General features: G+C 44.2%; 1 protein-coding gene across 4 annotated transcripts in view; it reads left to right on the top strand.

Annotated features, from left to right (window-relative positions):
* The window catches only part of arhgef6 (Rac/Cdc42 guanine nucleotide exchange factor (GEF) 6), a 223,775-nt gene that overhangs the window by 170,517 nt on the left and 34,301 nt on the right, over positions 1 to 18,957 (top strand). For all 4 annotated transcript variants that reach the window (XM_063061177.1, XM_063061179.1, XM_063061178.1 and 1 more), the window contains 2 exons: positions 10,110 to 10,169; positions 14,734 to 14,880. In XM_063061177.1, the coding sequence (XP_062917247.1) occupies positions 10,110 to 10,169; positions 14,734 to 14,880 (207 nt within the window). The remainder of the gene's footprint in view (positions 1 to 10,109; positions 10,170 to 14,733; positions 14,881 to 18,957) is intronic.

An 18,957-nucleotide genomic window follows, 5' to 3' on the forward strand; every position in this document is an offset into this window, starting at 1 on the left:
GAAAAAAGGCAGCGTGTGCCCCGAGCTGCCGCTCTCCCCCAGATTCAGAACTGCATTCTGGCCGGCGTTGCTTAAACACGTGCCTGTGAGCATCCATTTGCAAGATGAGTTCTAAGGTATCGGAAAAGCCTAAAGGAGCTTATAAGGGTGTCACACTTAGCGTAAAACTAGACATATTTAATCATTTTGATCGCGGTGAACGAAGCAAGGACAAAGTGAGTTTGGCTTGTAGAAGTTGACGAAGATGATGTTGAAGAGGTTTTGGCATCCTATGACCAAGAACTGATAGATGAAGAGCTGATGCAATTGGAAGAGGAAAGGATAACAATCAAAACTTTATGCAGTAGCGAACGGACCGAAAGTGAAGTCGTCCAGGAACTGAATGTGAAGCAACTGCGTGAGATTTTCGCTGCAATGATAAAGTACGACTGTAATTTTGAAAGGGTACGTTGGTTTAGGGCATATTTGCAGGATGGTTTGAGTCCTTACAAAGAACTGTATGATAGAAAAATGCGCGAGGCTAAGCAGTCAAGCAAGCCTTCCACATCAGCCACAGCAGACGACGAACCTCGACCTTCGACCACGAGGCAGGCAGACATAGAAGAAGATGAGCCACCTGCCCTAATGGAAACAGATGACGAGATGACACCCCTGGGTCCCACCACCCCGCGATTCTCAGGGAATGCAGTGGTAGCCGGGAGGCACACAGCACATCTTTAAGAAAGAAGCCGAAATAAACAAGCTAATTAATTAGGTGCCACCCGGCACGTAAATAATTAGCTTATTTATTTCTCTTTTTTCTTAAAGATGTGCTGAGTGCGTTCCAGCTACCACTGTACCACTGCATGCTTCGCGGATCGGTATTGGGTCGCTGCCCGGAGGGTGGGGGCCACTGCACCACCCCAACCTTCGACAACTCAGCCTAACACACCATCATCAGTGTGCTCGATGTCGTCCTGATTCCCGTAAGTGATACTAAACTATACAAACATTATTTCTACTTTATGTAGGCTGTGTATTTTTATGTGTTATTTGGTATGATTTGGCAGCTTCATAGCTTAAAGGTTACTGGAGAGAGTGTTTTTGCCGACGGTGCTTGCACCGTATTTCTGCTGAGAGCGCTTGCATGATATTTTCACTGCGGAGAACAGTGCGGCAATGATTGTGGAAAAGTATTTCTACTTTATATAGGCTATGTATTCATCATATCATTCCTGCTTTTACTATATGTCACTGTTATTTTAGGTTTTATGTGTTATTTGGCATGATTTGGTAGGTTATTTTTGGGTCTGCGAACGCTCACAAATTTTCCCCATATAAATTAATGGTAATTGCTTCTTCGCTTTACGACATACTGGCTTACGAACCGTTTCATAGGAATGCTCTACCTTCAGATGGCAGGGGAGACCTGTACTTGCAATCTCTTGTGTCACCAGTTTTCTCAGATCACTGGGAGAACTATAATGCACCTTTGCTGCATTCGACGGTATTCATCTTTCCGATGTATCTATCCTGCATCTTCTGAATTGCTTGCAGAAACTCTGGCCATTAGCCCTTCTGCTGTCCCCTTCCAATTAGCCTTGGCCAGCTCCTCTCTCGTGCCTCTGTAATTCGCTTTACCCCACTGTAATAAGAATACATCTGACTTTAGCTTCTCCCTCTCAAATTGCAGGGTGAATTCCATCATTTTATGATCCATGGCTCCGAAGGGTTCCTTTACCTTAAGCTTCCAATCAAATCTAATTCATTACATAATACCCAACCAGAATTGCCTTTTCCCTAGTAGGCTCAACCACTAGCTGCTCTAAAAAGCCATTTCAAAAGCATTCTACATATTCCTTCTCTTGGAATCCAGCACCAACCTGATTTTCCCAATCTATCTCCATTTTGAAATTTCCACGACCATGGCCATCATTTTGAATGTCTTTTCTATTTCCTGTTGTAATTTGCATCCCACATACTGGTTGCTGTTCAGTGCTGTGTGTATATATATATATATATATATATATATACATACATGCACACAAGACTCATAAGATATAGGAGCAGAATTAGGCTGTTTAGTCCTTCGAGTCTGCTCCGCCATTTCATCATGGCTGATCCAATTTTCCTCTCAGCCCCAATCTCCTGCATTCTCCTTGTATCCCTTCATAACCTGACCAATTAAGTATCTATCAACCTCTGCCTTAAATATACATAAAGACATAAATGCACAGATTCACCACTCTCTGGCTAAAGGAATTCCTCCTCATCTCCATTCTAAAGGGACACCCCTCTGTTCTGAGGCTTTGTCCTCTGGTCTTAGACTATCCCACCCTATGAAACATCTTCTCTACCTCCACTCTATTCACCATTCAATGTTTCAATGAGGTCACCCCTTATTCTTCCGAATTCTAGTAAATACGTGCCCAGAGCCATCAAATACACTTCATATGAAAAACCACTGAATTACTTCTGTGAATCTCATTTGAATGCTATCCAGTTTCAACACATCCTTTCGAAGATAAGAGGCTCAAAACTGCTCACAGTACTCCAAGTGAGGTCTCACCAGTGCTTTATAAAGTCTCAATATTATGTCCTTGCTTTTATATTCTAGTTCTCATGGAATTAATGCTAACATTCATTACCATTCATGGTCGGGACATGAGACATGAAGGGAGACAGGGAGAGGGCAGGTGTTGGGGCTGAGAGCGAAATTGGATCAGCCATGATGAAATGACAGAGCAGATGCAGTGGGCCACGTGGCCTATTTCTACTCCTAGATCTTATGGTCTAACGTTGCATTTGTCTTTCTTACCACAGACTCAACCTGCAAATTAACCTTTAAGGAATTCTGCATGAGGATTCCCTAGTCCCTTTGCACCTCAGATGTTTATATTTTATCTCCGTTTAGATAAAATATAAATAAAGTAGTCAAAACTTTCGTTTCTTCTACCAAGGTGCATGACCATATGCTTCCTGACATCGTATTCCATCTGCAATTTCTTTCTAATTCTCCTAATTTGTCTAAGTCCTTCTGTAGCCCCCCTACTTCCTTAAAATTACGTGCCCCTCTACCAATTTTCATATATTCTGCAAAGCCATCAATTCTATCATCCAAATCATTGCAAATAGTGTAAAACGGATCGGTCCCCACATGGACCCCTATGGAACACCACTAGTCACCAGCAGCCAGACAGAAAAAGCTCCCTTTATTCCCACTGTTTGCCTCCTGCTTTATCCATGCTAGAATCTTTCCTGTAATGCCATGGTTCATAGCTTGTTAAGCTGCCCTATGTATGGCACCTTGTCAAAGGCCTTGTTGAAAATCCAGGTATGCGACATCAACAGATTTTCCTCTGTCTAACATGCTTGTTATTTCTTCAAAGAATTCTAACAGATTTCTCCGGCAAAATTTTCCCCATTTTATCACGTGCCTCCACGTACTGTGAGACCTCATCCCTAATTATCGACTCCAACATCTTCCCAACCATTGAAGTCAGACTAACTGGCCTATAGTTTCATTTTTTCTGCCTCTCTCCCTTCTTGAAGAGTGAAGTGACATTTGTAGTTTTCCAGTCTTCTGAAACCTTTCCAAAATCTAGTGATTCTTGAAAGATCATTACTAATTCCTCAATGATTTCTTCAGCCACCTCTTCAGAACCCTGGGGTGTACGCCATCTGATCCAAGCGAACGATCTACTTTCAGATCTTTCAGTTTTCCAAGAGCCTTCTCCCTATGGTAACCTCACATACTTCATAATCTCTGACACTTGGAGCTTCCACTATATTGCTAATGTCTTCCATAGTAAAGACTGATGCAAAATACTTGTTCAGTTCGTCCACCATTATTACTGTCTCTCCAGCATTGTTTTCCAGTGGTCCAATATTCGCTCTGGCTTTTATTCTTAATGCATCTGAAGGAAACTTTTGGTATCATCTTTAATGTTCAAAGGTTCAAAGGTCCACTTTAATGTCAGAGAAATATAGACAATATACATCCTGAAATACTTTTTCTTCGCAAACATCCACGAAAACAGAGGAGTGCCCTAAAGAATGAATGACAGTTAAAAATAAGAGCCCCAAAGTCCCACCCCCGCCAGCTCCCCTCTTTCCTGCGCGTAAGCGGCAACAAGCAACATTCCCCCTCCCCCCACCAGCGAAAATAAAAGCATCAGCACCCACCACCGAGCACTCAAGAGTGAGCAAAGCAACAGCAAAGACATAGACTTGCAGTTACCCCAAAGACTTCATGTTTCACCCGGCATTCGACATACTACAGACTCTCTCTCTCCCTAATAAGGGAGTGGGAGGTGTCTCCGTTTTTCCCAGCAAGCAGGGAGACATAACAAAGGACTTGCTGGTTTACGATGTTAAAAGTCTATTATGTCGCTTTTTCCGCGCTCCATTCCCAAAGATTGCAAAGATCTCGGGTCTTTGGGCCCACAGCAGTAGATTTTCCGGCTCCCCCGACGACACACGGGTCTCCTCCTGTGACACCGACCCTCGATCCGCCTGTCTCCAGAGCCCCGAGATCTTAGGCTTCCAAAACTGAGCTGGAATCTCAGGCCAAACCCTTGGCGTGCCGAACAGCAGCCAGTCCTGAAACCCTGAGAATGGGTTGCATTCCCACAAAGAACCAAAGTCAGTGTGTAACTCCAGGTCAGGGTCTTCAAAAGAACCCTGAAATAGAAAAATAAAGATATTAAAGATGGAAGTAGAGCTGTTTTCGAAGATGCAAGCAAAGGAGTCGCCGTTTAGCACCATCTTAACTTTGCTCCACCTCCACACATATTATTGACTAGCTTGCTTTCATATTCCATCTTTACCTTAATGACTATTTTAGTTTTCTTCTGCTGATTTTTAAAAGCTTCCCAGTCTTCTAACCACACTAATTTTTGCTGTATTCTATGCCCTCTCTTTGGCTTTTATGTTGCCTTTGATTTCTCTTGTTAGCTTTGGTTGTGTCATCTTCCCTTTAGAATAATTCTTTCTCTTTGGGATGTGTATATCCTGTGCCTTCTGAATTGCTTCCAGAAATTCCAGCCATTGCTGCTCTGCCATCATCCCTGCCAGTGTGGTTTTCCAGTCAATTCTGACCAACTCCTCTCTCATGCTTCTGTAACTCCCTTTACTCCACAGTAATACTGATACTTCTGAGTTCAGCTGCTCTTCAAATTTCAGGGTGAATTCAGTTGTATTATGATCACTTGCCTCGAAGGGTTCTTTTACCTTAAGCTCACTGATCAATTCTGGTTCATTGTATAATACCCAATCCAGAACATCTGATCACCTTGTGGGCTCAACCATGAGCTGCTCTAAAAAGCCATCTCGTAGGCACTCTAGAAGTCCCATCAGGGCCTTTTAACCCTTGCAGCTTCTTAACCCTACCCATAAGGATTCTAAGTCTTCTGATCCTATGTCACCTTTTTCTAACGATTTGATATTCAGAGCCACCCCACCCCCTCAGGCTACCTGCCTGTGCTTTCAATACAATGTGTATCCTTGGATGTTAAGCTCTCAACTATGATCTTCTTTCACACAACCTCAGTGATGCCCACAACATCATACTCGCCAATCTCTAATTGCGCTACAAGATCAGCTACCTTATTACTAGTCTGGGAAAATGTCATAGCACCGCTCAGTCAAGACAGACTGGAGAGTTCGTCTAGTGAGTCTTTATGGGTAGAACTGAGGAATAAGTATTGAGATTATAGTTTAGACTACTCAAAATGTCACGGGATTTTATGGAGCAGATTTGTAAAGCAAGATGTCGCTTTTAAGTATTAAGTCTGCATGTAGTTGCAATAGGGATCATCAGATATTCTCATCCTGTTCTCCTGGTAAGGTCTTGGTGACCTCAGATGGCAGACTGAGGTCATGAATACAGTTTCCCTTTAAGAATTCAGAAGCGGGGACGTCACACCGGTTAGAAGTTTGATTGAAACACTGAGGCTTTAGATTTCCACTCCTGACTATCCTACTGGCGAATGTATAGTCTCTGGAAAATAAAACAGAAGACCACAGAGCAAGATTGCTGTACCACGGGGACATCAGGATCTGCTGTCTATTTTGCTTCACACAAACAGAATAGGAATGTTGCAGCTATATAGGACCCTGGACAGACCCCACTTGGAGTACTGTGCTCAGTTCTGGTCGCCTCACTACAGGAAGGATGTGGAAACCATAGAAAGGGTGCAGAGGAGATTTACAAGGATATTGCCTGGATTGGGGAGCATGCCTTATGAGAATAGGTTGAGTGAACTCGGCCTTTTCTCCTTAGAGCGATGGAGGACGAGAGGTGACCTGATAGAGGTGTATAAGATGATGAGAGGCATTGATCGTGTGGATAGTCAGAGGCTTTTTCCCAGGGCTGAAATGGCTAGCACGAGAGGACACAGTTTTAAGGTGCTTGTAAGTTAGTATAGAGGAGATGTCAGGGGTAAGTTATTTACGCGGAGTGGTATGTGGAATGGGCTGCCGGCAATGGTGGTGGAGGCGGATACGATAGGGTCTTTTAAGAGACTCCTGAATAGGTACATGGTGCTTAGAAAAATAGAGGGCTATGGGTAACCCTAGGTAATTTCTAAAGTAAGGACATGTTCGACACAGCTTTGTGGGCCAAAGGGCCTGTATTGTGCTGTAGGGTTTCTATGTTTCTATGTCCCCAGCCATTTCAGACATGGTACTGCAGCTCGATGCCTTCAGCATTCTCCACAATTATAAATTATAGTTTTTATTTTTCTGTAATGTAATGTACTTCTGCTACGAAACAACGAATTTCACGACATATGCCATTGATATTGCACCTAATTCTGATTCTAAGAGATTGCAGACTGTTGCAAGAAACACAAGGTTGTGATAGTAGATGATTTTAAGTTTCCACATATTGACAAGGGCTCCCATGCTGTAAAAGGGCTGGATGGGAAAGAGTTTGTCAAATGCGTTCAGGAAAGTTACCTCAATCAGTACATTGGAGTCCCAACTAGAGACAGTGAGATACTAGATCTCCTATTAGGGAATGAGACAGGGCAGATGACAGAAGTTTGTGTAGGGGAACACTTTGTATCTGGTGATCATAATGGCATTATTTTCAATGTAAATATGGAAAGAGATCGAAGACGTTCAAATTTCTACAGCCTCTGCATGTAGTCAGGCAAATTCGATGTGATTTTTTAAAACCAAACCAGGTTTAAACAATTTATTGGAGCTGTGCAATGGATGATGGGGAGACTGTCAACGTGTTGTACTCGGGTTTTCAGTAGCCACATCAGAAAAGGCTCCACATCAAAGGTTATTGCAGAAAACAAAAGCTCATAGTGTGGGAGGTGAGCGTTGGTGTCGATGGAAGGTCAGCTGGCTACCAGGAAATAGTAGGCAGAAATGTGTCTCTTTCTGGTTGGTAGTATATAACAAATGGTATACCACAGAGATCAGTGCTGGGGCCTTCGTTTCTTAGAAATTATGTACATGAATTGACTGTATAAAGTACAATTACTGGACACAGTGATAAATAGGAAAGCAAATTGTGACCCCCAATAAGGAGGCTAAAAAGGGATGTAAATAAAAGTTCAAAGTACATTTATTTTCAAAGTATAAATACATTATACAACCTGGAGATCCGTCTTCTTACAGGCAGCCACAAAACAAGAAGCCCAAAAAAGCCGATAAAACATGACTGACAAACATCCAACATGCAGAGAGAGAGAAAAAAAACAAATTATGCAAACAATAAAAGTGAGCAAATAGCATTTAGAACAAAAGTGAATCCTCAAACCCAAAGCAGGTAAACCACCTCAGCCTCAGTTCAGGGCGTAGCGGAGTAAACGTTGCGGAGCCCGCAGACCCACAGCCTGAGCCTCGGTGTAGCAAAGAGCGGAGCAGGAAGCAGAACGAGCCTGAGCCTTGCCTCTGGCCTGACACCCTGCCTTTTCAATCCATCGGGACCAGAGGCAAGTGTCAGGCTGGTTCTGGTCGCTGCTCTGCCACCTTTACTCACATCTTCACTGCTGCTCAGTTTAGCAAATGGGAAAAAAGTTGTCAGAATAAACAAAGAAAAGGAGAATAAGCTGCATTTTATCCAAATGATATCAGATTATATACTGTGAGGTTCAAGGGAATCTGGAGGCCTAGTCCTGATTAACAAGGGTTAGTGTGCCAACGTAGAAGAATGTTATTGTTTATTATTGGAGGAAGTTAAAGAGAAGTTGGAAATTTATATATCAGTGCTGAACTTAGTAGCTACTTTATTAGGTATCTACTGACCCTCCCTTCATCAGTAAGCAAACTGCTGGCCGACAGGCTTTGAAAGAGAAAACAGACTGAACTGTTTGGAGGGAGCTATGCTCTGTCTTCTACAATTCTCTGCTCTCTGGTGAGCTGAAAGTCACCTTTAATATCTCTCATGATATGGAAGGAGGGTGTTGGGGAATTGCTGGCTGTGTGGACAGCCCCATTCCCCACATTTCCCTGTAACCTAATCTCTCTCACATGCCCATCAACTCAACCCTGATGCTCCTGTCACCCCATGGTTGAAATAAATTCTCCAGTTAAGCTATTTGTGCAATGTACAAGGAAGCCAGAGCTCTTGGGAAGCCTCCATGCCAGGGCAAGCGTGCAAGTCCCACACAAACTTTTCAGGAAGTTGAGGTTGAACCTGTGTTTCTGAAGCTGTGAGGCAGCTGCTACACTGTGCTTCCTTGTCCCTCTATAATTAGTCTCAGGCCACTTTTTAAAAAGCACGTTCATCCGCTGACTGGAGTAGCTTTCCCATTTAAGATCCCTGAATGAATAAAATTAAACATTTACTGGGTTTTTATCTACTTCCCTAAGAAAAGAAGCATGTGTTATTTTTACTCATATTATTCTTGAGCCCGTGCCACTGATTTGAATATCACCTCTACTGAGCGATCAGGAAGCCGTTATTTCCCTCTCTGTAGCCAGTGACACAGTACTTCTAAAAATGTCAGTCATTTCTTTATTTTCATTAGTAAAGCTGGGGATAACTGGATGTGCTCCATCGGTGGTGACTGAAGCAGAGTACTGAGGCTACGTGGGTGGAACTTAAAGATCAAAAGATTGCCTTTATTTGTTACATGTATGTCAAAACATGCGTTGAAATCTGTTGTTTGCATCAATGGCCAACACAATCAGAGGATGTGTTGGGGGCACCTTGCAAGTGACAGCATGCTTCCGGCACCCACATAGCATGTCCACAACTTACCCTAACCCGTATGTCTTTGGACTGTGAAAGGAAACAAGAGCACCTGTAGGAAACCCACGCGATCATGGGAGAATGTTGAACTCCTTATAGATAGCTGCAGGAACTGAACCCAGGCCGCTGGCACTAACCACTACACTTCCGTATCGCCTTCATCAAACTTTGAAGTACAAAGGGTAATCACTTTGATAGAATTGTTCCAGAGGTCCCCCAATGGTCAGTGGAAATTAGATGAACAGATATGAAGGGAGATAACAGATAGACATAATTGATATTGACAGGATCTGCAGAACGTTCAGATGGGAGGAAATCTGTTAAATGGTTGCAGGAAAGTTTTCTCTAACAGTATGTAGATGGCTTTGCTAGAAAGGGGATAATAAGAACATAAGAAATAGGAGGGAGAGTCGGCCATCTGGCCAGTCGAGCCTGCTCTGCCATTCAGTAAGATCATGGCTGATCTGACCATGGACTCATCTCCACCTGCCAGCCTTTTCCCCATAACCTTCATTCCTCTACTATGCAAAAATCTATACAACCTTGCCTTAAGTATATTTGCTGAGGTAGCCTCCACTGCTTCATTGGGTAGAGAATTTCACAGATTCACCGCTCTCTAAGAAAAGCTGAGAAAATAGATGGAACGATTAGTGACTTAGCAAAGTTGATGGTGTGGTCTGCAGTGCAGAAGGCTGTCTTTAAGATTACAACAGGATCTAGTTGAGCAGGAGAAGTGGGCCAAGAAATGACGGACAGAATTTAACTCAGACAAGTGCAAGGTATTGCATTTTCGAAGACAACCCACAGCAGGACTTGCAGACTTAAAGGCAGGTCCCGAGGATGTATAATAGAATGAAGAAACTAAAGGTTCTTTGAGTTAAGTTACAATGTTGATATATTTATTTCTGTTTTATAGGAATCACATCCTGATTATCCCGATATTTTAAAAGCAATGGCATCATTCAAAAGTCTGGTGGTAAGTCAGCATTTCATCTTAGCTGTTAGCTGGCAATGCACAAAGAATAATCACTAAATAATTCCCATGGAATTCCTGCTTATTAATTGCACTGGTTTTTACACAGAATAGGACAAACTCAGAATTGGAAGCATTGGTAGCCAGTTTAAGGAAAGGTGATTATATCTACCCTCCCCACCACTGCTGGAGCCTCTCTAGTCATGTGTCATCCATATGAGGGAACACTGCACTCTGGGACCGGTAGTACTGTGGGAGGGTCACAATGGAAGAGGAGGTATTGTGGGAGGGCCAGTACTAAGGGTGGGGCGGTACTGTGGGAGAGTTACACCATGGGAGGGCCAGTACTGAGGCAGAGTCACACCGTCAGAGAGCCAGTACTGAGGGAGGTTACACGGTGGGAGGGGTGGTACTGAGGGAGGGTCACTGTGAGAGGGCCAGTACTGAGGGAGAGTTACACTGTGAGAGTGGTGGTACTGAGAGAGGGTCACACTATGGGATGACTGAGTTCTGAGGGATGGTCACACTGTGGGAGAGACAGTACTGAGGGAGGGTTACACTGTGGGAGAGGTGGTACTGAGGGAGGGCCAGTCTGTTAGGAGGTTGGTACTGTTGGAGGGACAGTACTGAGGGAGTATTTCACTGTTGGAGGCGGCGGTACTGAGATAGCGTTACACTGTAGGAGGGACATTTCTGAGTTCGGGTCACATGGTGTGGCAGCACTGAGGTAGGGTCACACTGTAGGAGGGGGGTGGTACTGAAGGAATGTCACATTGTGGGAGGGAGGGACGGTAATGAGAGAGGGTCACACTGTGGGGGCTTTTGAGACAGGGAGATGGGAGAAAAGACCATCTGGGTTGGGTGTGCACTTTGACTGTGCTGGCTGCTTTACTGATGGAGTGAAAACTATTAACAGCACTTTGGGAACTTAGCAATATGTGTGAAGGTTTGCCATCAGTTCTTTTCTATTACATTGCTTGTCTGCAATGTTCCTCCAGTGGTACATTCATGCAGAGCACTTCATAGCAGGGAATTATCTATGTGGTTTTGTGTGATTGTGATTTACTCAGGATGGGGCAGGTGTTGTACATCTCTGCCAGAGGCCTAGTGTTTAGGAACACCTGCTCTGTCATTGTATGAAAGGTTTCCCCTTGCTTCTGGCAAAGTGGAGTAAGATAGAAAGTGCAAATACCAATGCCTGATTGTAAACACAAGTGAGAAACCAGACTGATTACAGTAAGTGCAGAGGGGAAGTGAGAAATGAAATCAGAAAGCACAAGAAAAGGCCAGTTGCAAACATAAAAAGGAATTCAAAACTATTCTCGAGGCTTGTGAACAAGAAAAGAGCTGTAGGAGGCAAGGTGGTGCGGATCTCAGACTTAAACGGAAATTGCTTATGGAGGCAGAGGTACTTAAATGAGTACTTGTCATCACTGCTCACTGAAGAAGAGCTGCTGCTGGCCTTTCAGCAAAGGCAGGTGTAGCAATAACTCTGTATACGTGTTACTCCAGAGCAGGGGTTCCCAATCTTTGTTATGTCATGGACCAATACTATTAAGCAAGGGGTCTGTGGACCACAGGTTGGGAACCCTTGCTGTGTAGGGAGAGTCTGCAAATGCTGGCTACATTTCCAGTATATAAATCACCTGGACCACAGGGAATAAATCCTGGGTTGCTAGAAAAATTGGACTTGATGTAGTATTGTGACATGAACTTTCAAGGACTCCACTACTCATGTTGACACCTCTTTCCTGAGCAGTCAACACTGCGCTTGAGGCCGAGTTCTCGCAAGGATCGAGGCAGAGCAGCTCCTCCACTGTCCACTATTAAATCAGTGAATCGAACTTCCAATATTCCACATTAACAATGTCCAACAAGGTCTTACCAACACAAGCAAAGCAACTAATGTTGAGCACTTGCTGTTAGACTGCATATCACCTTGCGCACTGACTCTTCTGACGCAAGCAGCAACACGATCTGCACCAAGTCAGATGAAAAAAATGAGTGTTTTGCATCAGCCTTCACAAGCAGTGCGCCAGATTTTGAAGGGTGTGAGGGAAGAGAAGTGAGTGCAGTTACTATTTCAAGGGAGAAGGTGCTCAAAAAGCTGAAAGACCTAAGGGCACATTAGTAGCCTGGACCAGATGAACTGAGTCTTAGGGTTCTGAAAGAGGTAGCAGTAGAGACTATGGAGGCATCTGTGAAGATCTTTCAAAAATCATTGTCATGGTGCCAGAGGGCTGAAAATTACAAATTCACTCCACTCTTTAAGAAAAGAAGAAGGCAGCAGAAAAGAAATTTTAGATCAGTTATCCTGACCTCATTGGTGGGAAGATGTTGGAGTCAGTTGTTAAGGATGAGGATGCAGAACAAGACAGGACAAAGTCAGCATAGTTTCCTTAAGGGAAAATCTTGCCTGTTGAAACTGTTGGAATTCTATGAGGAGATTACAAGTAGGATAGATAAAGGGGGTGCAGTGGATGTTGTATACTTGGACTTTCAGAAGGCCTTTGACAAGGTGCCACACATGAGGCTGCTTACCAAGTTAAGAGCCCATGGTATTACAGGAAAGTTACTGGCATGGTTAGAGCATTGGCTGATTGGAGGAGGCAGCGAGTGGGTACAAAAGGATCCTTTTCTGTTTGGCTGCCTGTGACTAGTGGTGCTCCACAAGGGTTGGTGCTGGGACTGCTTATTTTTTATGCTGTACATTGATGATTTAGATGATGGAATAGATGGCTTTGTTGCTAAGTTTGCAGATGATATGAAGACTGTTGGAGGGACAGGTAGTGTTAAGGAAGCAGGTAGACTGCAGAAGAACTTAGATTAGAAGAATGGACAAAGGAGTTGCAAATGAAACACAATGTAGGAAAATGCACGGTCATGCGCTTTGGTAGTAAAAATAAATGTGTGGACTGTTTTCTAAATGGGGAGAAAATCCAAAAATCTGAGATGCAAAGGGGCTTGGGAGTCCTTGTGCAGAACACCCTGAAGGTTAACTTGCAGGTTGAGTTGGTGGTGAGGAAGGCAAATGCCATGTTTGGATTCATTTCAAGTGGTCTACAATACAAGAGGAGGGATGTGATGCTGAGGCTTTATAAGGCACTGGTGAGGCCTCACCTTGAGTATTGTGAACAGTTTTGGGCCCCACATCTTAGAAAAGATGTGCTGGCATTGGAGAGGGTTCAGTAGAGGTTCACAAGGATGATTCCGGGAATGAAAGGGTTATCATACGAGGAACGTTTGATAGCTCTGGGCCTGTACTCACTGGAATTTAGAATGACTAGGGGGGAATATCATTGAAACGTTTCGAATGTTGAAAGGCCGAGACAGAGTAGATGTGGAAAGGATGTTTCCCATGGTGGGGGAGTCTAGGGCAAGAGGGCATAGCCTCAGGATAGAGGGGCGTCTATTTAAAACAGAGATGCAGAGAAATTTCTTTAGCCAGAGGGTGGTGAATTTGTGGAATTTATTACCACCAGCAACTGTGGATGCTGTGTTGTTGCGTGTATTTAAGGCAGAGATTGATAGGTTCTTGATTGGACATGGCATCAAAGACAATGGAGAGAGGGCAGGGCAGTGGGGCTGAGGAGGGGAAAAAAAGTATCAGCTATGATTGAACGGCTGAGTCGACTCTATGGGCCAAATGGCCTAATTCTGCTCCCATGTCTTATGATCAGGAGAAGTCCAGCTCCTTCACTTTCTCCGCCAACGAAGAACTCGCTGATGGGGTCTTGTGATCATAAAAAATACACCCAAAAAGAGCAATAACACCTTTGGTTATCCCAGAGAAGCCACAGTGTCCGAGAGTGCCACCATCTTACTGGAAGTACCAGAAGGTTAAATAGGTTAGGACTTTTATCCGTAAAGTATGAGAGAATGAGGGGCGATTTGAAATAGGTATGTAAAAGAATGAGGGGTATAGTTAGGGTAAATCCAAGCAGGCTTTTTCCAGTAAGATTGGGTGAGGTAGAATTAGGGGTGAAAAGTGAAATGCTTAAGGGGAATGTGAGTGGGAGTTCTTCACTCAGAGTGGTGAGTGTGTAGAGCAAGCTGCTAGTGTGCTAGTGGAAGAGGTGGATTCTGGTTCAATTTGAACATTTAAGAGAAATTTGGAGAAGTATATGAATAGGAGGGGTTTGGAGGTTGATAGGATTAGGCAAATTAATGGCTCGGCATGGACTAGGTGGGCTGAAGGGCCTGTTTCTGTGCTGTAGTGATCCAAGATTCTATCTCTTCACATAACTCCATTCCAGTCTCTGGTTGTCATTGTTGCTTTTGTGATACATCTTGCATTTTACTGCTTTCGCAGTGCTATTTCAATAAAATTTATAATATAGAAACCAGTAAATGCACACATGAGAAACTGGAAATCCGGAGCAAAACACACAAACTGTTGGAGAAACTCAGCAGGTCAGGCAGCATCTATGGAGAGGAATTCGAGCCAAGACCCTTCATCGGGACAGGACATGTGAAAGATTGCTTTACAGTTTGTGCTGCTGAGAATGTTGTTTGAGAAACTCGGATATGTCCTGATTTTAACCATCGTGGTTGTGTTTGTTACCAGAGCCAGAGCCAGGAACTGCGGAAGAGGAAGCAGCTCGAGTTGCAGATCCTTTCCGAGCAGATCCAGGGCTGGGAGGGCGAAGACATCAAGTCCCTTGGAAACGTCATCTACATGTCCCAGGTCTTGGTGCAGTGTGGCGCAAGTGAAGTGAGTTGGCCAAGTGCAAGTGAAGAATTGTTTAATGAGTGATGGATCTTCTCTTATTGCCTTCCAATCACTGCTTTAGAAACTGTTTCTTACAAAACAGGGCCGTCTGCTCTGCTCTCAATTTCATTACAATGTTGCTTTCCAGGTTGTGCACTTTTGGGGGTGACACCCTGTCCTCGGTTGTGTTCAGATTGAAGTTTACTGGGCTTTAAGGTGTTGATATAGGAATTTCTCTGCTTGCAAGGCAAGAAGATGAGGCACAGAAACTGATAGGAGATGTTAGGTGTGATCCCATTGCAGAAAGGCAGTAGTTTTATTGAGGCGCATGAGGTTATTTTATGCATCAACAAAGGTAAAGGTAAACAATCATTGTATGTTCTGGTATCAATTGTTAGGCAACAACAAAGTATAAAGTATAAATTAGATCAGATCGTCATATAAATCCAGAATAGAGTTGGTTTCATTCATGAAGACCAAACACAAAACCTGTTGACCAGTGTCCATAAGGGAGGAAACATTTCATTGTGCTTGATGTTTGATATCCTTTGAGATGGTCCAGCAATCAGCTCATCATTATAAATGAGAATCTAGCTGTTGCGTTACTGTTATGTACTTGTGTCAGTTCTGGTCTCCACACTGTGACAAGGATGTGATTAGCTCAATAGAGAATACTGAAAAGATCCACAGGGATGTTTCGTGGTTTGGAGGACTTAAGTAATTGGAAGAGATTGCACAAGCTGGACCTGCTTACCCTTAAACAGAGGAGATTGAAAGGCAAAAAATGTATCAAACAATGGCAAGGATCAAAAGGATAGATGGCCAGTATCTGTTTCAATGGTAGCTAGGGGTTCTAAAGAGGTTTAAGATGAGATTTAAGGGGGTATCTGGGGTAAATATTTCATGCAGAATTGATATCTAGAGGTTCACGAGACTGATCCCGAAAATGAAAGGGTTAATATATGAGCAGCATTTGATGGTTCTGGCCCAGTACTTGGAGGAGCTTAGAAGAATGAGGAGAGATCTTATTGACACCTATCGAATATTGAGAGGCCTAAATAGAGTGGATCGGGAGAGGATGTTTACTAAAGTAGAAGATTCTGGGACCAGAAGGCATGGCCTCATAATGGAGAGATGTCCATTTAGAACAGATGAGGATTTTTTTTAGCCAAAGAGTGGTGAATCTGTGGAATTCATTGCCACAGGCAGCTCTGGAGGCCAATTTAGTGGCTATATTTAAAGTGGATAGTTGATAGGTTCCTGATTAGTCAGGGCATCAAATATTACAGGGAGAAAGCAGGAGAATGGGGTAGAGAGGGATGATAAATCAACCATCAGGAGTGGACTCAACGGGTCAAATGGCCTTATTCAGTAGAGGTGTATAAGATGCTGAGAGGCATTGATCGTGTGGATAGTCAGAGGCTTTTTCCCAGGACTGAAATGGCTAACACGAGAGGGCACAGTTTTAAGGAGCTTGGATGTAGGTACAGAGGAGATGTCAGGGGTAGATTTTTCATGCAGAGAATGGTGAGTGTGTGGAATGGGCTGATGGCAACAGTGGTGGAGGCGGATATGACAGGGTCTTTTAAGAGACTCCTGTATAGGTACATGGAGCTTAGAAAAATAGAGGGCTATGGGTAACCCTAGGTAATTTCTAAGGTAAGGACATGTTCGGCACAGCTTTGTGGGCTGAAGGGCCTGTATATGTTTTCTATATTTCTACTCCTTTGTCTTATGGACTTAATGGAACAAGCTGCCAGATGAGGCGGGGGAGGCAGGAGCAGTAACAATGTTTAAGAAGCATCTTGGTAGATATTTCAATAAGCAGAGCACAGAAGATATATAGCATGTGGGATTAGTGTAGATAGGTATGATGATTGTCATGAGATTTTTTTGGTGAGATGTAGAGAGTGATGGCTAAGGTTGTTGGTGAGATGCAGAGTGATGGTGGAAGGCTATTGGTGAGATGTAGAGAGTGATGGTGGAGAGCTTATTGCAGAGATGTAGAGAGTGGTGGTGGAGGGTTGATGGTGAGATGCAGAGAGTGATGGTGGTGAGGCTATTGGTGAGATGCAGAGAGATGGTAGAAGGTTGATGGTGAGATGCAGAGAGATGGTGGTGAGGCTATTGGTGAGATGTAGAGAGTGTTGGTGGAAGGTTATTGGTGAGATGCAGAGAGATGGTAGGAGGTTGATGGTGAGATGTAGAGAGTGAAGCTGGAGGATTGGTGGTGAAATGTAGAGAGTGATGGCGGAGGGGTTTTTGGTGAGACGTAGAGAGTGGTGGTGGAGATTTGTTGGTGAGATGTAGAGAAAGATGGAGGGTTGTTGGTGAGATGTAGAGAGTGATGGTAGAGGGTTTTTGGTCAGATGTAGAGGGAAATGGTGGAGGGTGTTTGGTGAGATGCAGCGTGGTGGTGGAGGGTTTTTGATGAGATGTAGAGAGTGGTGGTGGAGATTTGTTGGTGAGATGTAGAGAAAGATGGAGGGTTGTTGGTGAGATGTAGAGAGTGATGGTGGAGATTTGATCGTGAGATGCAGAGAGTGGTGGTAGCGGGTATTTGCTGAGAGGCAGAGAGCGATAATGGAGGGATGTTGGTGAGATGCAGATAGTGATAGTGAAGGGTTTTTGTGAGATGTACAGGGAGATGGTGGAGGGTTTTTGGTGAGATGCAGAGGGAAATGGAAGGATTTTGGTGAGATAGAGAGTTTTTGGTGAGATGCAGAAAGTGATGGTGAAGGGCTTTTGGTCAGATGTAGAGGGAAATGGTGGAGGGTGTTTGGTGAGTTGCAGAGTGGTGGTGGAGGATTTTTGGTAAGATGCAGAGTGGTGGAGGGTTTTTGGTGAGATGCAGAGTGGTGGTGGGGGGTTTTTGTTGAGATGTAGAGAGTGATAGTGGAGGGTTTTTGGTGAGATGTAGAGAGTGGTGGGGGAGGGTTTTTGGTGAGATGTAGAGAGTGGTGGTGGAGGGTTTTTGGTGAGATACAGAGAGTGGTGGAGGGTTTTTGGTGAGATGCAGTGAGTGATATTGGAGGGTTTTTGGTGAGATGCAGAGGGAGAATGGAGGGTTTTTGGTGGAGATGCAGAGAGTGGTGGTGGAGGGTTTTGGTGAGATGCAGTGAGTGGTGATGGAGGGTTTTGGTGAGATGTAGAGGGAGATGGTGGAGGGTTTTTGGTGAGATGTAGAGGGAGATGGAGGGTTTTAGGTGAGATGCAGTGAGTGATATTGGAGGGTTTTTGGTGAGATGCAGAGAGTGGTGGTGTAGGGTTTTTGGTGAGAAGCAGAGAGTGGTGGTGGAGGGATTTTGGTGAGATGTAGAGGGAGATGGTGGAGGGTTTTTGGTGGAGATGCCGTGAGTGATGGTGGAGTGTTTTAGGTGAGATTCAGGGAGTGATAGTGGAAGGTTTTTGGTGAGATGCAGGGAGTGATAGTGGAGGGTTTTGGTGAGATGCAGAGTGGTGGTGGAGGGTTTTTGGGGAGATGCAGAGGGAGAATGGAGGGTTTTTGGTGAGATGTAGAGAGTGGTGGAGGGTTTTTGGTGAGATGCAGAGTGGTGGTGGAGGGTTTTTGGTGAGATGTAGAGAGTGATATTGGAGGGTTTTTGGTGAGATGCAGAGAGTGATAGTGGGGGGTTTTTGGTGAGAAGCAGAGAGGTGGTGGAGGGTTTTTGGTGAGATGTAGAGAGTGATATCGGAGGGTTTTTGGTGAGATGCAGAGAGTGATAGTGGGGGGTTTTTGGTGAGAAGCAGAGAGTGGTGGAGGGTTTTTGGTGAGATGTAGAGAGTGATATTGGAGGGTTTTTGGTGAGAAGAAGAGAGTGGTGGTGGAGGGTTTTTGGTGAGATGCAGAGAATAGTAGAGGGTTTTTGGTGAGATGTAGAGGGAGATGGAGGGTTTTTGGTGGAGATGCCGTGAGTGATGGTGGAGTGTTTTAGGTGAGATGCAGAGAGTGATAGTGGAGGGTTTTTGCTGAGATGCAGAGAGTGGTGGTGGAGGGTTTTTGGTGAGATGCAGAGAGTGGTGGAGGGTTTTTGGTGAGATGCAGTGAGTGATGATGGGGGGATGTTGGCGAGATGCAGA

Source organism: Mobula hypostoma, chromosome 10 (assembly GCF_963921235.1).
Source record: "Mobula hypostoma chromosome 10, sMobHyp1.1, whole genome shotgun sequence".
Lineage (NCBI taxonomy): Eukaryota > Metazoa > Chordata > Chondrichthyes > Myliobatiformes > Myliobatidae > Mobula > Mobula hypostoma.